The sequence below is a fragment of the Coptis chinensis genome, chromosome 5 (assembly GCF_015680905.1).
Source record: "Coptis chinensis isolate HL-2020 chromosome 5, ASM1568090v1, whole genome shotgun sequence".
Lineage (NCBI taxonomy): Eukaryota > Viridiplantae > Streptophyta > Magnoliopsida > Ranunculales > Ranunculaceae > Coptis > Coptis chinensis.
In genome coordinates this window covers 39,131,017-39,153,055 of record NC_141460.1, presented here as the reverse complement: position 1 = coordinate 39,153,055, position 22,039 = coordinate 39,131,017, and the positions used below count along the sequence as shown (strand labels likewise).

Below are 22,039 nucleotides of genomic sequence, written 5' to 3'. Positions count from 1 at the left end.
ATGCTCTAGCTTGACTATTAAGGAACAGTGGGCCTGAACACCATGGGTCATGCCAGAAGCTGGTACCATTTCCAGCGATGTCATATGTCATATTTGTTATAGTGTGACCAGTACCTTAGTCTTGAACTGTTCAACATTTATGTAAGCCAAGTCAACAAGTAACACACATAACTTCAAAAATTATCATAGAGTTCCTTCAGATGTGCATGTATAGCCATGAGCTTCCTAGGTTTCATAAGTGCTATAGAGAACAAGCCTATAAGTTGTCATAGGAAGCGGCTTTACTTCCTCACTCATATAGGTGCTTCTATCAGGAGTGTATTATATAATTACACCCCACTGGAAAAACCAGCTATAGAAAGTATTAAGAGTATTCACTCATCCTTGAAAAGATACAGAAGGTTCTACATCATAGGGATGGATACAGAGTTTTCACTCTAGGTGTAGTACCCCCACAAATCACGTAGATAACTTGTTTCCCCATTGAACCTTGATCCTGGGATCTCCATTCACAAAGGTTGGGTGTCAGTTATCGGTGATTTTAATAAATAGGCTTAGTCTTTAATAAACTTTAGTCCCATCCCCTTCAATGTACTAAAAACTAGCTCTCTAGCCAGGCCTTTAGTTAAAGGATCGGCTAAATTATCTTTTGACCTCACAAAGTCAATAGCTATGATCCCATCTCTTAACAACTGTCGCACAGTGTTATGTCTTCGATGAATTTGTCGAGATTTCCCATTATAAGAATTATTTTTGGCCCTCAAGATAGTAGCTTGGCTATCACAGTGAATAAAGACAGGTGGAACAAGTTTAGGCCAAACCGGGATATCCATCAAAAAATTCTTGATCCACTCTGCTTCCTCAGTAGCTTTATCTAAAGCGATAAACTCAGATTCCATAGTGGAACGGGCAATACAAGTTTGCTTAGAAGATTTCCAAGACACTGAACCCCCTGCCAAAGTTAACACATAACCACTAGTGGATTAAGATTCCTGAGAATCAGCAATCCAATTGGCATCACTATACCCCTCAAGCACAGCTGGATATCTGCCATAATGAACACCATAATTTGAAGTATATTTCAAATATCTATCTCAATACTCTGATAAGAGCATCCCAATGCTCATTATTGGGATTAATGGTGTATCTACTTAGTTTGCTTATGGCGTAAGCAATGTCTGGTCTAGTACAGTTCATAAGATACATGAGATTACCTATAACCCTAGAAAACTCTAAAGGAGATACCCCTGATCCAGTATTTTTTGTCAAATGTATACTAGGATCATATGGTATTCTGGCAGGTACAGAGTCAAATTGATTAAATCTTTTAAGCATTTTCTCCACATAATGAGATTGAGTCAATGTAATTCCATCAGAATTATACACAAGCTTAATGCCAAGAATGACATCAGCAATACCTAAATCTTTCATGTCAAAATGCTTACTCAAAAAAGATTTAGTCTTATTGACGGTCTCTAAGCTGGTTCCGATGATCAACATGTCATCCACATATAAACAGATAATTACACTAGATTGTTTCTCAAATTTACAATAAATACATTTATCTTCCTCATTAATAATAAAACCATTAGAGATTAGCACACTATCAAATTTCTCATGCCACTGTTTTGTAGCTTGTTTGAGACCATAAAGAGATTTCTTTAGTCTATAAACTTTTCTCTCAAGGCCTTATAATACAAAACCTTCTTGCTTATCTATATATATATATATATATCTCATATTGTAATTCACCATTTAGTAATGTTGTTTTAACACCCATTTGGTGAATTATGAGATTATAAGTAGAAGCAAAAACTATTAACATTCTAATAGATGTAATCCTTGTCACAGGAGAGTAAGTATCAAAGAAATCAAACCCTTCTTTTTGTTTATAGCCTTTTGCTACTAATCTCGCTTTATATTTATCAATGGATCAATCTGCCTTAAGTTTCTTTCTAAATAACCATTTATATCCAATTGTTTTATAACCAGAGGGCAAGTCAACCAGCTCCCAAGTGTTATTGGTTATAATGAACTCATATTCACTTAGAATGGCCTCCCTCCAAAAGACAACATCAGAAGATGACATAGCCTCTGAAAAGGTATGTGGATCATCCTCTACCAAGAATGTAAGGAAATCAGGTCCAAATGAGGTGTTAGTTTTAGGTCTCTTGCTCCTTCTGAGTTCAATTTCATCTTCAGCAGAATAATTTTCTCGAACTCTAGGAACATGTCTTGAAGAACTTGGAGTCCCTCCAGACAGCTCAATAAATGGGAATTTATCCTAAAAACAGACAGCATCCTTATACTCAATAATGGCATTATCCTTAATGAATTGATTTTTAGATTTGAAAAATAAAAACCTGTAGGCACTGCTATTCTGTGCATACTCAATAAAGACACAATCTACAGTTTTAGTTCCAAGTTTAGTTGTCCTCGGTGTTGGAATAGACACCTTCGCCAAACACCCTCACATTTTAAAGTATTTATAAGACGGTGTCCTATTTTTCCACATCTCATATGGAGCTTTATCTATGTCTTTAAAAGGTATCTTATTTAGAATATAACAAGCTGCTAGCAAAGCCTCCCCCCCCAATAGGTTCATAGATGCCCCAGAGCTATTGATCATATCTTTGAGAGTTCTATTTTTCCTCTCTGCTATCCCATTGGATTGGGGAGCATAAGGGGCAGTGGTCTCATGTCCTATACCATTATCTTCACAAAATTTATTAAAATGACCAGAATATTCACCTCCCCTATCAATCTTAACTATTTTTATTTTCTTATCTAATTGGTTCTCAACTTCAGTTTTAAAGGAAATAAATCTAGATAAGTTATCATCCTTACTCTTAAGAAGATAAGCATGGCAGAAACGTGAAACATCATCAATAAATGTAACAAAATATTTATTACCTCCTCTAGTCATGTAACCTTTAAGATCACATAAGTCAGTGCGAATCAATGCCAACAAATCAGTGTTTCTTTCTATTTGAAAGGTTTCCGAACATATTTAGATTTTACACATACTTCACATCTCTTGTTTTCAAAAATATAAGTCTTAGTTATGTTACCTAGATGTATCCGCTTTTTAATCGAAACATTATTAACATGTCCAAGTCTACTATGCCACAGATCAAAGGACTCAACAATATAAAAAGAAGAAGATGCTTTATTAAATTCAAAATCAGTTACATTGAGCTCGAATAAGCCTTCATCTAAATAACCTTTACCCACAAAGGTTCCCCCCTTAGTCAAAACAAATTTGTCCGACTCAAAGACAAGTTCGAAACCCTTCTTACTTAAAAGGGAACCAGAAACCAGATTTTCCCTAATATCAGGAACATAAAGAACATCCTTCAAATTAAGAACATTTCCAGAAGTGAACTTCAAATTAACAGTCCCTTTTCCTTCAACTCTAGAAGCAGATGAGTTACCCATGAATAGACTTTCTCCTTCTCCCAGAGGAGTGAAGGACGCAAATGCACTTTTAGTGCCACATATGTGTTTGCTAGCCCCAGTGTCTACCCACCAATCAGTCATGCTACTCACCAAGTTAACCTCAGTAACCAAAGCAGAAAAGTTACCATCCTGAACTACACTTGCTTGTGCCTTATCTTTCTTCCCGTCATTTGGACCTTTTTTGAATTTACAGTCCAAGGCTATATGACCTCGTGATCCGCACAAATAGCAATGGACTTAAGGATTGTGAGGTTTCTTTTTAAAGTGAGGTTAGGGCTATTTATTTTTGTTCACATATGGTTTCTTTTTGGCTTGGTTTTTAGATGATTTAGACTTAGAAGAACTAGCAGCGTTACCTTCAACCAGGTTAGTCTTAGCTTTCATTTCTGATGTCTCCACAATGGTTTCAGCCTTCATGTTATCTTCCTCGATCTGAAGGTTGAAAATTAGATCTTCTAAGGCCATTTATTTCTTCTTATGTTTGAGGTTGTTTTTGTACTTTTTCCACGAAGAAGGGAGTTTCTCAATGATGGAAGCAACCTGGAAACCTTTACAGATTTTATAGCCTTCCTGCTGATGTAGTATTGTGTTGAGTATTTCAAAGTTGTTAGGTGTGGTTCACCATAAATTGTTTAGAACTTGGATGAAAGGAGTTCGAGAAGGATGGAAGGTAGATTTCTTTTGCTTTAAGACTTGTTTACTAACTCTAGTTGTACGAACATTAGAAAAGACTAGTTGATTGAAAGCACAAACATTAAAGGAAATACTTTGATTGAAATGAAAGCACAAACATTGAAAGAAATAACTTGATTGATTGAAGAATAAAAACATGACTTTGAGTTTGACCTTTGAGTTTGACTTTGAGTTTTTCAGCGCAGCTTCAAGTCTTCATAATAAACGTAAATAACGCTCATTTTGATGCTAAGACGTAGCTTTTATGATAAGTGGTCTGAATTGCTCTGTAACCTGAAAAAGGTAATAAAAGCTATGAATTATCTTTTCATTAAGAGTAAGAATGGCTATAATGCAGTAATGTAAGGGTAATAAAGCGCACATTTGGGAGCTAATCACCACCCCCAAATAGCAATGTTGCTTGTTCTCAAGCAAAGATGAGAGAAAAAACTAAGATCATAAATGAGTGATTTATTATAGATTATACTAATTTTGTTTCGCGGAGTGCGATTGTATTGACCATATGCAATGAGGCCTTAAACCACCAGGAATTCCCTAGTGGACGAGCTTTAAGCCTCATGAGAGTTTTCCAGTGAAGGTACTCACAAACTTCTTCTATCTAGTACAAAGGGTCTTGTTTCCTTACTTATTCTCAGAAGTCTATACATCTCATTAGTGGGGAATAAGGACAAACTCTTTTGAACTTAGAATAACATATGTACAGTAATTTAATTATCTAAAGATAAATGCATAAAATATGTGCAATGAATTGCAAAAGCAGAGTTCATTTTTGAAACTTTCGGAGGGAATCCTTAAGGTGGGTTCTCACAGGGGTGTGTTACACTCACAACTCTATGATAGATTCATGATTTAGTTATAGTAGTAGTGGTGTTGATGGTGTTGTTCATCTTGAATTCTTTGTTTGGAGGATGGTTTTGATGGTTGGAAAAACAAAACTTGTAACTCTTCTTTCCTACTTTCTAATGGGTATTTGAAAGTACTTCTTAATGTGAAACTCTTGGTTGATTTATAGAAGATTAAAACTTGTTTTTAACTTGTTGTTGAATTAAAACATGGAATTTAATTGGTTTTTATGGAAATCTTTCTCACAAAGTTATACTCATTTGAACTTGTCAAATGAGTATGACTTGTGTTTGTGGGATTTAATCAAATATGAGATAAGTAGAGAAAACTTGTATCGAAGAAAAGATTGGAAACTTGTATTAAAGAAAAGATTGGAAACTTGTATTAAAGAGAATATTGAAAACTTATATTAAATCACTTAAAGCTTGAAAACATAAAAATGGAAAACAAGTAAATGACAAATTACACTATTAAATTAAAACATTTAATCTACTCCTAATGACCAAAATTAGCTCTAGGGTAATGTTCTTTCTCTCCAAATTTTGGTTTATATAGGACACCAATTACATTTATGCCCTTATTTCTAGAAACAACCTTGTGGGCTTTTGACCTAAGCCCATGTAATAGAATTCTTGATTTTGGCTTTAAGTCCCTGAGTCCATAGCTTTCAGCTTTGAGTCCTTGAGTCTTTGACTTTGACAGTTGACTTTGACTTTCTGGCATTTTGCTCGTAAGCTAGAATCTTACCAAGCAGCGAAAATAACAATCTCTTTTGCGCTAAAATGAACATATTAGGAATATGCATTGTAAATGGTATGTATCCTGCAAACGGTAGCAAAAGCTATAAGTTGTTTGTTCATTAAGCATAAGAAGGGCATAATTGAAATATTGTAAAGGTAATAAAATGCACATTTGGAGATTGATCAACTACCCCCAAACAGCAATTTGCTTGTCCTCAAGCAAAGATGAGAGAGAAAAAACTAAGATCACAAATGTGTGATTTATTATACTAGTCTTGTTTCGCAGAGTGCGATTGCATTGACCATATGCGACAAGGCCTTAAACCACTAGGACTTCCATAGTGGACAAGCTTAAACCTCGTGAGAGTTTTTCAGAAAAGATAGTCACAAACTTTCTCTATTTAGTACAAAAGGTCTCGTTTCCTTATTTATTCTCAGAGGTTTATACATCTCATTAGCGAGGGAATAAAGAAAAGCTCCTTTAAACTCAGAATAATATATATATATAGTAGTTTAATCATCTAAAGATAAACATGCAAAACATGAGCGGTGAAATGCAAAAGCAGAGTCATTTCCAAAACTTTTGGAGAGTGTCCTTAAATTGGGTTCTCATAGGGGTGTGTTGCAATCACAACTCTTTGATAGATTCACTCAAGTTTCATTTTCTCAAGTACAGAAAGCACTTATATTCCTCACATACTCGAATGACGTCCAAATAAACTGGATTCGATTGATCACAATATCAACTTACTATCACACCATCTTATTCCTAATTGAGTTAGATGTCTTTTATTAGAAATTACGGGGCTAAAGTGGTGGTTTAGAAATAAAGAGAAGGGAAAACAAACTCTGATAAGTTAAGAAATAACTACAAGAAAACAGGTTTTTGCCCACAATCCAAAACCGTGAACTTTTTGTGCGTCGGAAAAGGTTTGTCGACAGTAATGACCGGCGGGAAAGCCCACCAATAGCGATGGTCTTTGCGACGGTAATTGCCGTCGGTTTTGCCACAACATAAAACAGTAGGAAAAGCTGTCGGAAGATGTCAGTATTTCCCACGGTTGTAATCCGTGGGGAACGATTAGTTTTACCGACGGCTAGAATTCCTGGAAGAAGATATTTCCTAAGGTGAATGACCGTGGGAAAAATTATTTTTGCGATGGCTATAGATCATGGAAGAGTTATTATTTTTTTTTTTAAAATATTGATATTTTAATTCCTTGGTCATTTTACCTGCACCCTTTACCAATCAATAATAAAATGAAAAATAGTGAAAATCCCAATAAAATATAAAGATTACAAGGCACTTTTTACCGAATCCAAAAATTCGATGAACCAAAACAATAGGAGGCAACTCATTACTAGAAAAGCAACAAATATGATAATATGGTAATATGATAATAGAGATATTAAATTATGCAATTATTAAGGTTTAGTATCAATGCAGTTGGTAAGTTTGTCTTCTAACACATTTATAAAGTAGACCATGAAACAGATGTAGTACATAACACAGACCTTGCTGATTTTAAGAATGTCCATTAGCTGGTCTTGATATTCAATTACATTACAAGGCTCAACTTGTTCTATAACATGAAACATTATCGAAGTTGCCAATTTAGATGGGCACCACGTTATTTTGTGACACTAGCCAATTGAGAACCACCTGTATAGATGAGAACTTGTTAGTTGACTTAAATATTTACAATGAACTCGTAATTAGATCTTTTTGCCAGCCAAATCAGTTAGACCAATGGTATGGAGAAATGGCTGGTCGAATTTTTTTGCATTCAACAATCTATATTTTCGCATTCAACAATCAGTTGGTTGTCTTGGAGAACTTCAATTCTTATGGGAAAGAGAATCAACATGTTTTAAGTGTAAATACATCTACGGTCAGTGCATATAAACTTATAAAGGCTTAGTGGTTACTACTCCTAGATTAAAGAACCTATTCATACTTGTGTTAAACCTTAAAGGTTATGGATCAAATTTATTAATTTTGGTTGAGAAACAAAACTATTGTTGGTTTGAAGGTTACTTGTGCTAATGAGACGTACCTGTGTGAGAGTTTTGTTATAGGTTTGTCCTATCTCCTTGATTCGATTCAGTAAAGGTTGGAGCTAGAATGAAAAGAAAGCGGTCATTTGGTGACAATTCAATAAGCTATGGAGCAATTTATGCCTAGTTCAAAATGTTTACCTTTGTGAGGAATTATGTAGTGTATATTCGGCCTCGAGGCCCCTTAGGTGGATTTTCAGGTGTATATTTTCTTGTAAGAACGCCTATAAGAGTACAAGGGAGGGAAAACACCTTCTTGTTAGTTAAATGTTGTTTGTTAGCCACTAGTCTTCAGAATGATCTGTAATGGAGAAAAAAAAAATATAACTAATAGCTACCGACCAATGGAGCTGGTAGAGTTCAACAGAAGAAAGACCGAGACGGGAGAAGGAATCTTTAAGGGCTACAACGACACTCTCACGGCCTAACCTCCATGGCAAGGCTGCAAATTTGGTGGCAACGGCCACCTCTACTGTTTGTTCCTTTTCTTTCCTTTCCTTGATGAACCTACACATGAACGAACAATATTTGCATAAGGTTGTTCATGAACTTCACATGTAGATCAAGTGGAAATACACTTAGCTAAGTCAGATACTATGCCAATGCATTTGTCCATTCCTCTTATTTGACACATCACCCCATTAATGTATTACTAATGAGAAAGAATACTTTAAACTAGACTTCCCAATATAGGAATAAGGATTTAAACAGTTCGCCATATTTTCGTTTTTGTAATGCATCTATAAAGAATAAACTGTATCCACGTTCAGTATGCAATAACCACCAAACGCAGTCAACTGGAAATACACTTAGATAAGTCAGAAACCAAGTAAATGCATTTGTCCAATTCTCTCATTTGACACGTCAAATGATTTGTACAACTAGTAAAAAAAACTACTTTAAACTAGACTTCCCTATATAAGAATAAGTTAAGGATTCAAATAGCTTGCCACACTTTCATTTTGTAATGCATAAATGAGCTCAACCCATCCTCCAACCCCCTCCCTAGTTTCATGAGTCAATGTCAAAGAACTTCCAGTTTCCTTTTGATAGGATTATATACTAAAAGCATTACTTCTGTATTAACTCTAATTCTTTATATTTTGAATGAGAATCATATGGGCAAATGTTATGCATATTATATATGTTATTAGTTATATGCATGTGTCTAATACTTTATGTGTTAGATTATATGGTGTGGACACACAGAAGATCATATCATCAGTACCTTATAAAGTATAAGTAATCGTTCACAACCTAGATGGATTTGGACAAACCATTGGTATGGTTGTAGTATAATCTGGTATTAGTCTATCTTGACTATATGATTACACTAGTACACTTTGTGTGTATTGAACAGCACCAAGTGTGGTTGTTTCTCTCTATACGGACTATATAAGAGAACAAACGCCTCTGTTATTATGGATGCTTGTTCTCTTAATCTGGATATAATAACGGGTACTTACGTGCATTGTACATTGTTTTAAATCATCAATGAGTGAGATTCATTTGTGAATCAACAAACTCGATGGATTAGGTAATGACATTGTGTGTAAGATGTGCTGTTGATTATAGAAGGAATCCGTAACCCGCAGGAAATCGGGTTGATGATGTCCCCTTGAGGAGCTCAAAAAGATTGTCATGTAAATCTTGCAGGTGGATTTATTCCAACATGACAATGAGGTTGAGTGGTACTATTCAAGGACATAAGAAGTTGATTAATGTAGTTGTCAGTAACTTGACTTAATCAACGGACATTCGATATCTTAAACACGGGGAGATCAACGAGCATATAATATGGAGTCCATAAACGCTGACACGTAATTTGGGATTAGGGTGGTAGTGCAACAATGACCTTTAGTGGAATAAGCTATTTGTTGGCGGACTTAGGATGTGTGTTCTGGGCGAACATGGGAGGCCCAAGCCCAATTTTTGTCCTTTGACCTTTGATTTTGATTTTGACTTTGACTTTGACTTTGACTTTTTCAGCACTTTTTCATAGCAGCTTCAAGTCTTCATAATAAGCATAAATAAGGCTCATTTTGATGCTAAGATGTAGCTTTTATGATAAGTGGTCTGAATTGCTCTATAACCTAAAAAAGTAATAAAAGCTATAAATTGTCTTTTCATTAAGAGTAAGAATGGCTATAATGCAGTAATGTAAGGGTAATAAAGCGCACATTTGGGAGCTAATCACCACCCCCAAACAACAATGTTGCTTGTCCTCAAGCAAAGATGAGAGAAAAAACTAAGATCATAAATGAGTGATTTATTATAGATTATACTAATCTTGTTTTGCGGAGTGCGATTGTATTGACCATATGCAACAAGGCATTAAACCACCAGGAATTCCCTAGTGGACGAGCTTTAAGCCTCGTGAGAGTTTTCCAGTGAAGGTACTCACAAACTTCTTCTATCTAGTACAAAGGGTCTTGTTTCCTTATTTATTCTCAGAAGTCTATACATCTCATTAGCGAGGAATAAGGACAAACTCCTTTGAACTTAGAATAACATATGTACAGTAATTTAATTATCTAAAGATAAATGTATAAAATATGTGCAATGAATTGCAAAAGCAGAGTCATTTCTGAAACTTTTGGAGAGCTTCTTTAAGGTGGGTTCTCACAGGGGTGTGTTACAATAACAACTCTCTGATAGATTCATGATTTGGTTGTAGTAGTAGTGGTGTTGAGGGTGTTGTTCATCTTGAATTCTTTGTTTGGAGGATGGTTTTGATGGTTGGAAAAACAAGACTTGTAACTCTTCTCTCCTACTTTCTAATGGGTATTTGAAAGTACTTCTTAATGTGAAACTCTTGGTTGATTTGTAGATGATTAAAACTTGTTGTTGAATTAAAACATGGAATTTAATTGGTTTTGATGGAAATCTTGCTCACAAAGTTATACTCATTTGAACTTGTCAAATGAGTATGACTTGTGTTTGTGGGATTTAATCAAATATGAGATAAGTAGAGAAAACTTGTATCGAAGAAAAGATTGGAAACTTGTATTAAAGAGAATATTGAAAACTTATATTAAATCACTTAAAGCTTGAAGAGCATAAAAATGGAAAACAAGTAAATGACAAATTACACTATTAAATTAAAACATTTAATCTACTCCTAATGACAAAAAATTAGCTCTAGGGTAATGTTCTTTCTCTCCAAATTTTGGTTTATATAGGACACCAATTACATTTATGCCCTTCTTTCTAGAAACAACCTTTTAGGCTTTTGACCTAAGCCCATGCAATAGAATTCTTGATTTTGGCTTTAAGTCCCTGAGTCCATAACTTTCAGCTTTAAGTCCTTGAGTCTTTGACTTTGACAGTTGACTTTGACTTTCTGGCATTTTGCTCTTAAGCTAAAATCTTACCAAGCAGCGAAAATAACAATCTCTTTTGCGCTAAAATACACATATTAGGAATATGCATTGTAAATGGCTTGTATCCTGCAAACGGTAGCAAAAGCTATAAGTTAGTTGTTCATTAAGCATAAGAAGGGCATAATTAAAGTATTGTAAATGTAATAAAATGCACATTTGGGGACTGATCAACTATCCCCAAACAGCAATTTGCTTGTCCTCAAGCAAAGATGAGAGAGAAAAAACTAAGATCACAAATGTGTGATTTATTATACTAGTCTTGTTTCGCAGAGTGCGATTGCATTGACCATATGCAACAAGGCCTTAAACCACTAGGACTTCCATAGTGGACGAGCTTAAACCTCGTGAGAGTTTTCCAGAGAAGATATTCACAAACTTTCTCTATTTAGTACAAAAGGTCTCGTTTTCTTATTTATTCTTAGAGGTTTATACATCTCATTAGCGAGGGAATAAAGAAAAGCTCCTTTAAACTCAGAATAATATATATATAGTAGTTTAATCATCTAAAGATAAACGTGCAAAACATGAGCGGTGAAATGCAGAAGCAGAGTCATTTCCAAAACTTTTGGAGAGTGTTCTTAAATTGGGTTCTCATAGGTGTGTGTTGCAATCACAACTCTTTGATAGATTCACTCAAGTTTCGTTTTCTCAAGTGTAGAAAGCACTTATATTCCTCACATACTTGAATGACATCTAAATAAACCGGATTCGATTGATCACAATATCCACTTACTATCACACCATCTTATTCCTAATTGAGCTAGAGGTATTTTATTAGAAATTACGTGGCTAAAATGGTGGTTTAGAAATAAAGAGAAGGGAAAACAAACTCTAATAAGTTAATAAATAACTACAAGAAAACAGGTTTTTGCCCACAGTCCAAAACTGTGGACTTTTTGTGCGTCGGAAATGGTTTGTCGACAGTGATGACCGGCGGGAAAGCCCACCAATAGCGACGGTCTTTGTGACGGTAATTGCCGTCGGTATTGCCACAACATAAAACAGTAGGAAAAGCTGTCGGAAGAGGTCAGTATTTCCCACGGTTGTAATCCGTGGGGAATGATTAGTTTTACCGACGGTTTGAATTCCTGGAATAAGATATTTCCTACGGTGAATGACTGTGGGAAAAAGTATTTTTGCGATGGTTATAGACCATGGCAGAGTTATTAATTTTTTTTAAAAAAAATATTGATATTTTAATTCCTTGGTCATTTTACCTGCACCCTTTACCAATCAATAATAAAATGAAAAACAGTGAAAATCCCAACAAAATATAAAGATTATAAGGCACCTTTTACCGAATCCAAAAATTCCATGAACCAAAACAATATGAGGCAACTCATTACTAGAACAACAACAAATATGATAATATGATAATAGAGATATTAAATTGTGCAATTATTAATGTTTAGTATCAATGCAGTTGGTAAGTTTGTCTTCTAACACATTTATAAAGTAGACCATGAAACAGATGTAGTACATAACACAGACCTTGCTGATTTTAAGAATGTCCATTAGCTGGTCTTGATATTCAATTACATTACAAGGCTCAACTAGTTCTATAACATGCAGCATTATCGAAGTTGCCAATTCAGATGGGCATTACGTTATTTTGTGACACTAGCCAATTAAGAACCACCTGTATAGATGAGAACTTGTTAGTTGACTTAAATATTTACAATGAACTCATAATTAGATCTTTTTGCTGGCCAAATCAGTTAGACTAATGGTATGGAGAAATGGCTGGTCAATTTTTTTTGCATTTAACAATCTAAATTTTCACATTCAACAATCAGTTGGTGGTCTTGGAAAACTTCAACTCTTATGGGAAAGAGAATCAACATGTTTTAAGTGGAAATACATCTACTGTCAGTGCATATAAACTCATAAAGGCTTAGTGGTTACTACTCCTAGATTAAAGAACCTATTCATACTTGTGTTAAACCTTAAAGGTTATGGATCAAATTTATTAATTTTGGTAGAGAAACAAAACTACTGTTGGTTTGAAGGTTACTTGTGCTAATGAGACGTACCTGTGTGAGAGTTTTGTTATAGGTTTGTCCTATCTCCTTGATTCGATTCAGTAAAGGTTGGAGCTAGAATGAAAAGAAAGCGGTCATTTGGTGACAATTCAATAAGCTATGGAGCAATTTATGCCTAGTTCATAATGTTTACCTTTGTGAGGAATTATGTAGTGTATATTCGGCCTCGAGCCCCCTTAGGTGGATTTTCAGGTGTATATTTTCTTGTAAGAATGCCTATAAGAGTACAAGGGAGGGAAAACACCTTCTTGTTAGTTAAATGTTGTTTGTTAGCCACTAGTCTTCAGAATGATCTTTAATGGAGAAAAAAAAATTATAACTAATAGTTACCGACCAATGGAGCTGGTAGAGTTCAACAGAAGAAAGACCGAGACGGGAGAAGGAATCTTTAAGGGTTGCAATGACACTCTCACGGCCTAGCCTCCATGGCAAGGCTGCAAATTTGGTGGCAACGACCACCTCTGCTGTTTGTTCCTTTTCTTTCCTTTCCTTAATGAACCTACACATGAACAAACAATATTTGCATAAGGTTGTTCATGAACTTCACATGTAGATCAAGTGGAAATACACTTAGCTATGTCAGATACTATGCCAATGCATTTGTCCATTCCTCGTATTTGACACATCATCCCATTAATGTATTACTAATGAGAAAGAATACTTTAAACTAGACTTCCCAATATAGGAATAAGGATTTAAACAGTTCGCCACATTTTCATTTTTGTAATGCGTCTATAAAGAATAAACTATATGCACGTTCAGTATGCAACAGCCACCAAACGCAGTCAACTGGAAATACACTTAGATAAGTCAGAAACCAAGTAAATGGATTTGTCCAATTCTCTCATTTGACACGTCAAATGATTTGTACAACTAGTAAAAAAAACTACTTTAAACTAGACTTCTTTGTATAAGAATAAGTTAAGGATTCAAACAGCTTGCCACACTTTCATTTTGTAATGCATAAATGAGCTCAACCCATCCTCCAACCCCCTCCCTAGTTTCGTGAGTCAATGTCAAAGAACTTCCAGTTTTCTTTTGATAGGGTTATATACTAAAAGCATTACTTTTGTATTAACTCTAATTCTTTATATTTTGAATGAGAATCATATAGGCAAATGTTATGCATATTATATATGTTATTATTTATATGCATGTGTCTAATACTTTATGTCGTAGATGATATGGTGTGGACACACAGAAGATCATATCATCAGTACCTTATAAAGTATAAGTAATCGTTCATAACCTAGATGGATTTGGACAAACCATTGGTATGGTTGTAGTATAATCTGGTATGGATTTGGACCAAGTGAGGTTGTTTTTCTTTATACGGACTATATAAGAGAACAAACGCCTCTGTTATTATGGATGCTTGTCCTCTTAATCTGGATATAATAACGGGCACTTACGTGCATTGTACATTATTTTAAATCATCAATGAGTGAGATTCATTTGTGAATCAACAAACTTGATGGATTGGGTAATGACATTGTATGTAAGGTGTGCTGTTGATTATAGAAGGAATCTGTGACCTGCAGGAAGTCGGGTTGATGGTGTCCCCTTGAAGAGCTCAAAAAGATTGTCATGTAAACCCTGCAGGTGGATTTATTCCAACATGACAATGAGGTTGAGTGGTACTATTCAAGGACATAAGAAGTTGATTAATGTAGTTGTCAGTAACTTGAATTAATCAATAGACATTCGATATCTTAAACACGAGAAGATCAACGAGCATATAATATGGAGTCCATAAACGCTGACACGTAATTTGGGATTAGGGTGGTAGTGCAACAATAACCTTTAGTGGAATAAGCCATTTGTTGATGGACTTAGACTGTGTGTTCTGGGCGAACATGGGAGGCCCAAGCCCGTCGGGAGGCCCAACCTTAATTTCTCCTCATAGTCCCTGTTGTAGCCTATAAATAGATCCCTTCTCTCCTGGCTGAAATTAACCATTCACTATTCTTTTTTCTGGATTGAAAAGAGAGGCAAGGAAAGATAGATCCAAAATTGGATCTAGCTTTTTGAGAGAAAAGGGGGTTGGTAGATCGTTGCCCACACAACATTCAATCTATTGAAAATAATACAACAGAAGATCAAGGGGTTGATTTGTTGATTCGGATTCATAGTTATTGGATTCTCAGAGTTATCTCAACTGGATTTACAGGTATGTTTTCCTATCCAAAATCGTGAGAACCATTAATTCCGCTGCGCGTGGTTTTCACGGTTTTTAGAAATTTGCATTCTAAAATAACGGTTCCTACACCTTTCCTTTCCATTTATATGACATCACTGGACAAAGGGCAAGGCCCTATTGGGCCTTAATGAATGAGGTAATTAACTAAACTCTTCTTAACTAAATAAAAGAAGGCTACTAAGGCCATAAAGAAAATAGCCGTGTACTTCGGTATTACAAAACCCTATCTTTTCCTTCTCTGAAGAAAACAACAATACACTAGATACAATATTCAATACACAATGCTTTAGCATGTTAATAGCAAAGAACCTCCTGTTTGCTTTTCCATACAATACAGAAAGTTGAGATGCTAACCAATTTATAGCTTCAACTAGGACTGGACAGTTAAAACTTAAAGACCTCACATTCCCCTCTTTAACATCTTTGTTCGACATTGACTCATTTAACCAATGTGCTTCCATTGCAACCAGTTTCAAACAAAGTCTCAAAAGCAAACATATATGATCCCTCATAGGCACATCAATGACAACCCCATAAGAAACATACCTGGTTGATCCCTATCCTCCATTCTTGTTGTCAACTAATAAAATGGTATATTCATTTCATTAGAGTTAAATGGCAAAGGGTGCTGTGAATAAGCTCTTTTGACCATCGTATACAGGTCGTCATCCCCCCAAGTCAGACTCACCATATAATGCAATCAATTAATTGATCACAATTCTGTTAACTTCTTTCTTTGCCACTTCAGGAGTGATCGTGATCTGTTCATTGCTACATAATATGGTCAGAACGTAAAAAACCGAGCTTCGGGTAAAAAAATATGCATTCGGCATTTGAGCTTCATTATCAAAGATATATGTTGGGAAATATGGTAATTATTGTGTTTAGTAATCAATCTAAATGTATTACTTAGTTTGCTACAAATATGTGCACCTCATATAATTGCATATATTTTATTATGCCCAAAAAGTCGGTCTAGTCCACTGAAGTTAAGCGGACAAGCCTAGTTCTTCATACAGAATGGAAATATGGTGTGAAATCATTGTGTTTCTCTTAGAAATGTACCTACAGCAGGAATTTCAACTGTGATCCCACCAACAAAGATCCATGCCTTTACATAGCCTCTGGAATGACTTTTCAGGTAGGATGGATAACTGGATAAGCACAACGCATGCAGTACCAAAGCATCCGCTTCCTGCAACAACACATGCAGTAACACATAGCACATGCAATTGATTAAGCGACACGCACCTAAGAGTCTTTGTTCAACTTTCTACAAGTAACTACACTTGAGAAAGTTAATTTACCACACATAACAAAATACAGATTCATACATACATACAACTTCAACATATTAACCATATCAGCGTGTTGAACAAAAGCTATATAAACAAGGGTATATTGGAGACACACCTCAAAAGGAGGATAAATATAGCATCAAGAAAAGCAATTCAAGCCTAGCTTTAAACATAAAAGTATCATTGGAATGACTGTAGTCGTACCAAACATTCAAACACAACATCTAATCCAAGTATGGCATTTACTTTATCTATGAACTCAATATAAACAATCAACACATGCTACACCAATTAGAACAACAATTAATCAAACAAGTCTAAAACATAAAAAACAAACGTTTAAATTCCAGTGATTGACTACATAACTGTTTTGTAAATCTAAACTTCAAGTTTTTCTTGGCACTTCAAGCAATAAAACCCAAACATCAACCATATGTTAATAAGACAAACTCCACATCAATCTAAATTCAGGAATGCCCAAGTCTTGAAAATGCCGACCTATGTAATTAGTGGCTACTAAGAAAATAACAGTTGTGATAAGAGCCCAAAACTGTAGTTTTAACCCCTTAACAATCATACTTTTAGACCAATTATGTGAGTAATAAATAAGAGTTAACACTGATTACGTATTTTTATGTATTCCAGGCCGTAAAGTCAATTATGTACATAAATGTGCTACTTTGGCTAGATAAAGGAGCAAGGATTGGTTGTTAAGAAGTTCTGTGATAAAGGCCAAGATTCAAGGAGACAAAGCCTTCGTAAAGCCTGGTCAAAAGCTGAAAAGTCAACACGGGCAGAAATAGTGCACAAGTCGGTAGAACTTCCGAAGACCATATCTTTGGACTCAGACCTCGGAATTGGGCCTACCTTATGCGAAAACGACCGTCTCGGAAAGAGCTTTCCAATGGTCCAAGTCTTGGCCAAATCAGAGGAGAAGAAGTGGACGAAAAGTCTGTTGAAGCCAAATCCAGTTGAAGAGCCCTTTTCAAACTGAAAGAATTGGGTTTTGGGCCCGATTTTCTGGACCAAAACATGGCTCCAAGCCTATACACGATTTTTGGATCTGAAGCATATAAAAACAAAAGTTTAGCTCTTTGTAAATGGTAGCTAATTAGACATAAAATATAGATAATTCTAGATCTAGTTTTAATTGTTTTTAATTAAGTTTAGTTTCATTTCATTCCTTGTTTTAGATTAAACCTTGAAAATATTGTTATTGCTTGATTAGATAAATAAAATAGTAAATTCTTGTTCATTTTGATTTTTGTCATTTACAATTGTTTAGATCTAAATTCCTTTATTACTTGTTATTCATTTCCTATTTATTACCTGAGATTTCAATTATTGTTTAGTAAAATTGCATAAGATAGAAGTTTTATATGATGTCTACTTTTAATTCAATGGGAAATGATAGTAGTATGACTCAAGGCTAAACCTCCATTAGAGGGGGTTGAAGAAGCCTTGATGAAGCTTGATGATAAGAGCCCAAAACTTTAGTTTTAACCCCTTAACAATCATACTTTTAGACCAATTATGTGAGTAATAAATAAGAGTTAACACTGATTACGTGTTTTTATGCATTTCAGGCAGTAAAGTCCATTATGTGTAGAAATGTGCCACTTTAGCGAGATAAAGGAGCAAAGGTCGGTTGCTAAGGAGTTCTGTGATTAAAGGCCAATTTTCAAGAAGACAAAGCCTCTGTAAAGCCCGGTCAAAAGATGAAAAGTCAAAGTCCACGCGGGCAGAAACAGTGCACAAAGTCAGCAGAAATTCCGAAGACCATATCTTTGGACTTAGACCTCGGAATTGGGCCTACCTGATGTCAAAACGACCGTCTCGGAAGGAGCTTTCCAATGGTCTAAGCCTTGACCCAATAAAAGGAGTAGAAGTGGATGAAAAGTCTGTTAAAGCCAAATCCAGCTGAAGAGCCCTCTTCGGACTAAAAGAATTGGGTTTTGGGCCCGATATTTCGGCCCAAAACATGGCTCCAAGCCCATGCACAATTTTTGGATCTGAAGCATATAAAAACAAAAGCTTAGCTCTTTGTTAATGGTAGCTAATTAGACCTAAACTATAGATAATTCTAGATATAGTTTTAGTTGTTTTTAATTAAATTAGTTTCAATTCAATTCTTGTTTTAGATTAAACTTTTAAATCATCGTTCTTCATCATTAGATAAATAAAATAGTAGATTCTTGTTCATTTCGATTTTTTGTCATTTACAATTATTTAGATCTAAATTCCTTTATTACTTGTTATTCATTTCCTAGTTATTACCTAAGATTTCAATTAATGTTTAGACAAATTGCATAAAGATAGAATTTTTATATGATGTCTAGTTTTAATTCAATGGGAAATGATAGTTGTATGAATCAAGGCTAAACCTCCATTAGAGGGGTTGAAGAAGCCTTGATGAAGCTTAATCTTTGTTAAACTTAGAAATCGTCGTGATAATTATTCCACTCTAGAAACGATTAATTCACTATGAGAATGGGTTTAATCGTTCACATGCTAGTTATGAATTGGTAGAAATTCCATGTATAATTAGGGATTAGAATTAATATTTTGATATGTGAAGCATTCAATTTGGATCACGACGAGTCTTTGTTAATAGGAGTAAGTCGAGTTAAAGTGGATTCGATTCCCTTTAATTCTTTATCTTGATTCAAACCCTTAGCATTCTCTCATTTCGTTATTCTTAACTTGTTAATTGAATTCACCTCGTAGTATAGAATTCCCCTCGTAAATCTCTCACTAGACTTATGATTGATTAGTTGACACGAAACCATCGCATGCTAAAGAACTAGGAGTGGAACAAACTTCCTACTTCACTATATCTTAATTTGATTGAGAGTAGAAAACTTTGATAAATTAGGCACGTAAACTATCGTTTAGTTTTACTTACGTTTAGAGTTCCATCGCTTTATTCACTAGTAAAACTATTCTTTTTACGGTTATCACTTGATCCTTGTTAACTTAGAAATCGTCGTGAGAGTTTATTCCACTCTAGAAGGTCGTTGATTCGCCATGAGAATGGGTGGACGACCTCACATGCTAGTTATTGATTGGTAGAGATGCCATGTATAATAAGGGATTAGAATTACTATTTTGATATGCGAAGCATTCAATTTGGATCATGACGAGTCTTTGTTAGTTGATTAAGTCGGGTTAAGGTGGATTCAATTCCCTTTAATTCTTTATCTAGATTCAAACCCTTAGTATTCTATCATTTCGTTATTCGTAACTTGTTAATTGAATTCACCTCGTAGTATAGAATTCCCCTCGTAAATCTCTCATTAGACTTTGGACTGATTAGTTGACACGAAACCATCGCATGCTAAAGAACTAGGAGTGGAATAAATCATTTACTCCCCTATATCTCAATAGGATTGAGAGTAAAAATATCTTTGATAAATCTAGTAACAAAGCAGTTTTAGTTTTACTTTCGTTTAGAGTTTCATCGCTTTATTCATTACTAAAACTATTCATTTTACGATTATCAAATGGCGCCGCTGCCATCTTAGTTCCCTTTAGCATTGGTTTCATAGCATAATTAGTCATTTTTAAGTCCCATTAAACCCACCCACCCTTGTTTGATTCATACTGTGGTTGTCCGTTTCAGCATTTAAATTTTCCTCGCGAAAATACACGGAGCGCACCTGCACCCAAATAGAGTGCTACCTGCGCTCAAACGCCTGGAAATTCATTTTTGTACGGAGCGCACTTGCACCCAAACAGAGCGCCACCTGCGGTCAAAACACTGGACATCGGACAAGTCCTTAGCGCACCTGCGCCCAAAACGAGCGCCACCTGCTCCCAAAGACCTGGAACTCCGAGTTGTCCAGAGCGCACCTGCTCCCAAACAGAGCGCACCTGCGCCCTCTGCTGAAATTGCCCGATTTCCTCAGGTTTGTTTCAAACTTTCCATTTTTTCAAGTTTTCAGTGTTCTAACTTGTTATACACACTGAGCACGCGTAAACAAGACGCTATTCGTAAGCGAAGCAAGGAGGCATTCAGGTACTCTTTTCTCCCACACCTCGCATCTCCAGTTAGAGGTTTATACTAGTATATCAAGATTGCTTGGAGTGTTGTCGTGTTTAGACTTACCCTTGCATGAGATTGAGGTCTGGTCGGAGAAAAACACCGAACGTAATTAACCGTCAACGTCAACAAACACGTCTATTTAGTATACCAATCACTACACCTCTAGCTACTATTCCACACACCACACCTGACAAAATGGCTGAAGAAAGAGAGACTCCTCTCTCCGACTTTTACAAAGCCTTGAGCGATAGCCCTAAATCTTGCATCGTTCTAGCAGGACCGGTGGGGATTTTGAATCCCCAAACATATTTAATTTGTTACCCGCTTTTTCATGGTTTAGACCATGAAAAACCTTATCAACATACGCATAGGGATTGAACAAGTCCTCACAACATTCCACCATCCTACGGTTGGTGCGGAACAAATTAAACCGAGGGTATTTCCCTTCACCTTAGCCCGATAAAGGCGCGCCTTGGTTAACCGCCCAAACGCCTTAATTCGTGGGCTAAACTTGTTCACTATTTATGGAACAGTTTTACCCACCCCTAAAGACGGATGAGATGCTTTCCAAGATTCATTTCTTTTCGACAAAATCCTCATGAATAATTTTCAGAGGCTTGGAATTGTTTCACCGATCTCCTTATAGAGTGTCCACATCATAACCCAGCGAAAAGACACGTTAGTTCGTGCCTTTTCAAAGGACTTCTACACCACCATAAAGAAGTCCTTGACATAATGAATGGGGTAGTTTCCTAAGTAAAGGAGCCTCGGAGGCTTACACATTTTAGAAGATCAAACTAAGCTTAATAATAATTGGGGGGTAGTGATGATATCCCCACTCGCTAGTTCTTCTTCAACAGATAAGGCCACCGGTATGTTTGAGATGAAACCCGATCCGTAACTTAAAAATTTAATCGAATCTCTAACTAAAAAGGTAGAGGCTATTTCGTTCAACAAAAGCCTATCCCCGTCATGAATGTCAACTCCAACCCATGTAATTTTGTTTGAGTCCCGAGCACCTCGACTCCTATTATTATCCTCTAAGCCTATGAATAACAACAATCAGAGCAAGATAATGTTTGCTCCATTAATAGCTATCCTATTCCTAATGCCCCATGGAGACAAAATCCCAACTTCAGTTGGCAAAACAATCAACAAGTTACACCTCCAGGGTTTAATAACCAAAATGTTAGGCAAGCAAACAATTATAACCAAGCTCCACCTAGGCAAGGACAAGGACAAGGTCAGGGGAATTATAATAATTATAACAACCAAGCG

The 22,039-nt window shown here is 35.7% G+C and overlaps 1 protein-coding gene across 1 annotated transcript; it reads right to left on the bottom strand.

Moving 5' to 3' along the window:
- Positions 1–554: 554 nt before the first annotated feature.
- Positions 555–3,924, bottom strand: LOC147497481 (uncharacterized). The gene is made up of 5 exons (XM_086562907.1): positions 3,816–3,924; positions 3,028–3,659; positions 1,965–2,284; positions 1,215–1,480; positions 555–952 (listed from the first exon to the last, which is right to left on the bottom strand). The coding sequence occupies exons 1-5, from the start codon at positions 3,922–3,924 to the stop codon at positions 555–557; spliced, it is 1,725 nt and encodes a 574-aa protein (XP_086419033.1).
- Between the last annotated feature and the right edge of the window lie 18,115 nt (positions 3,925–22,039).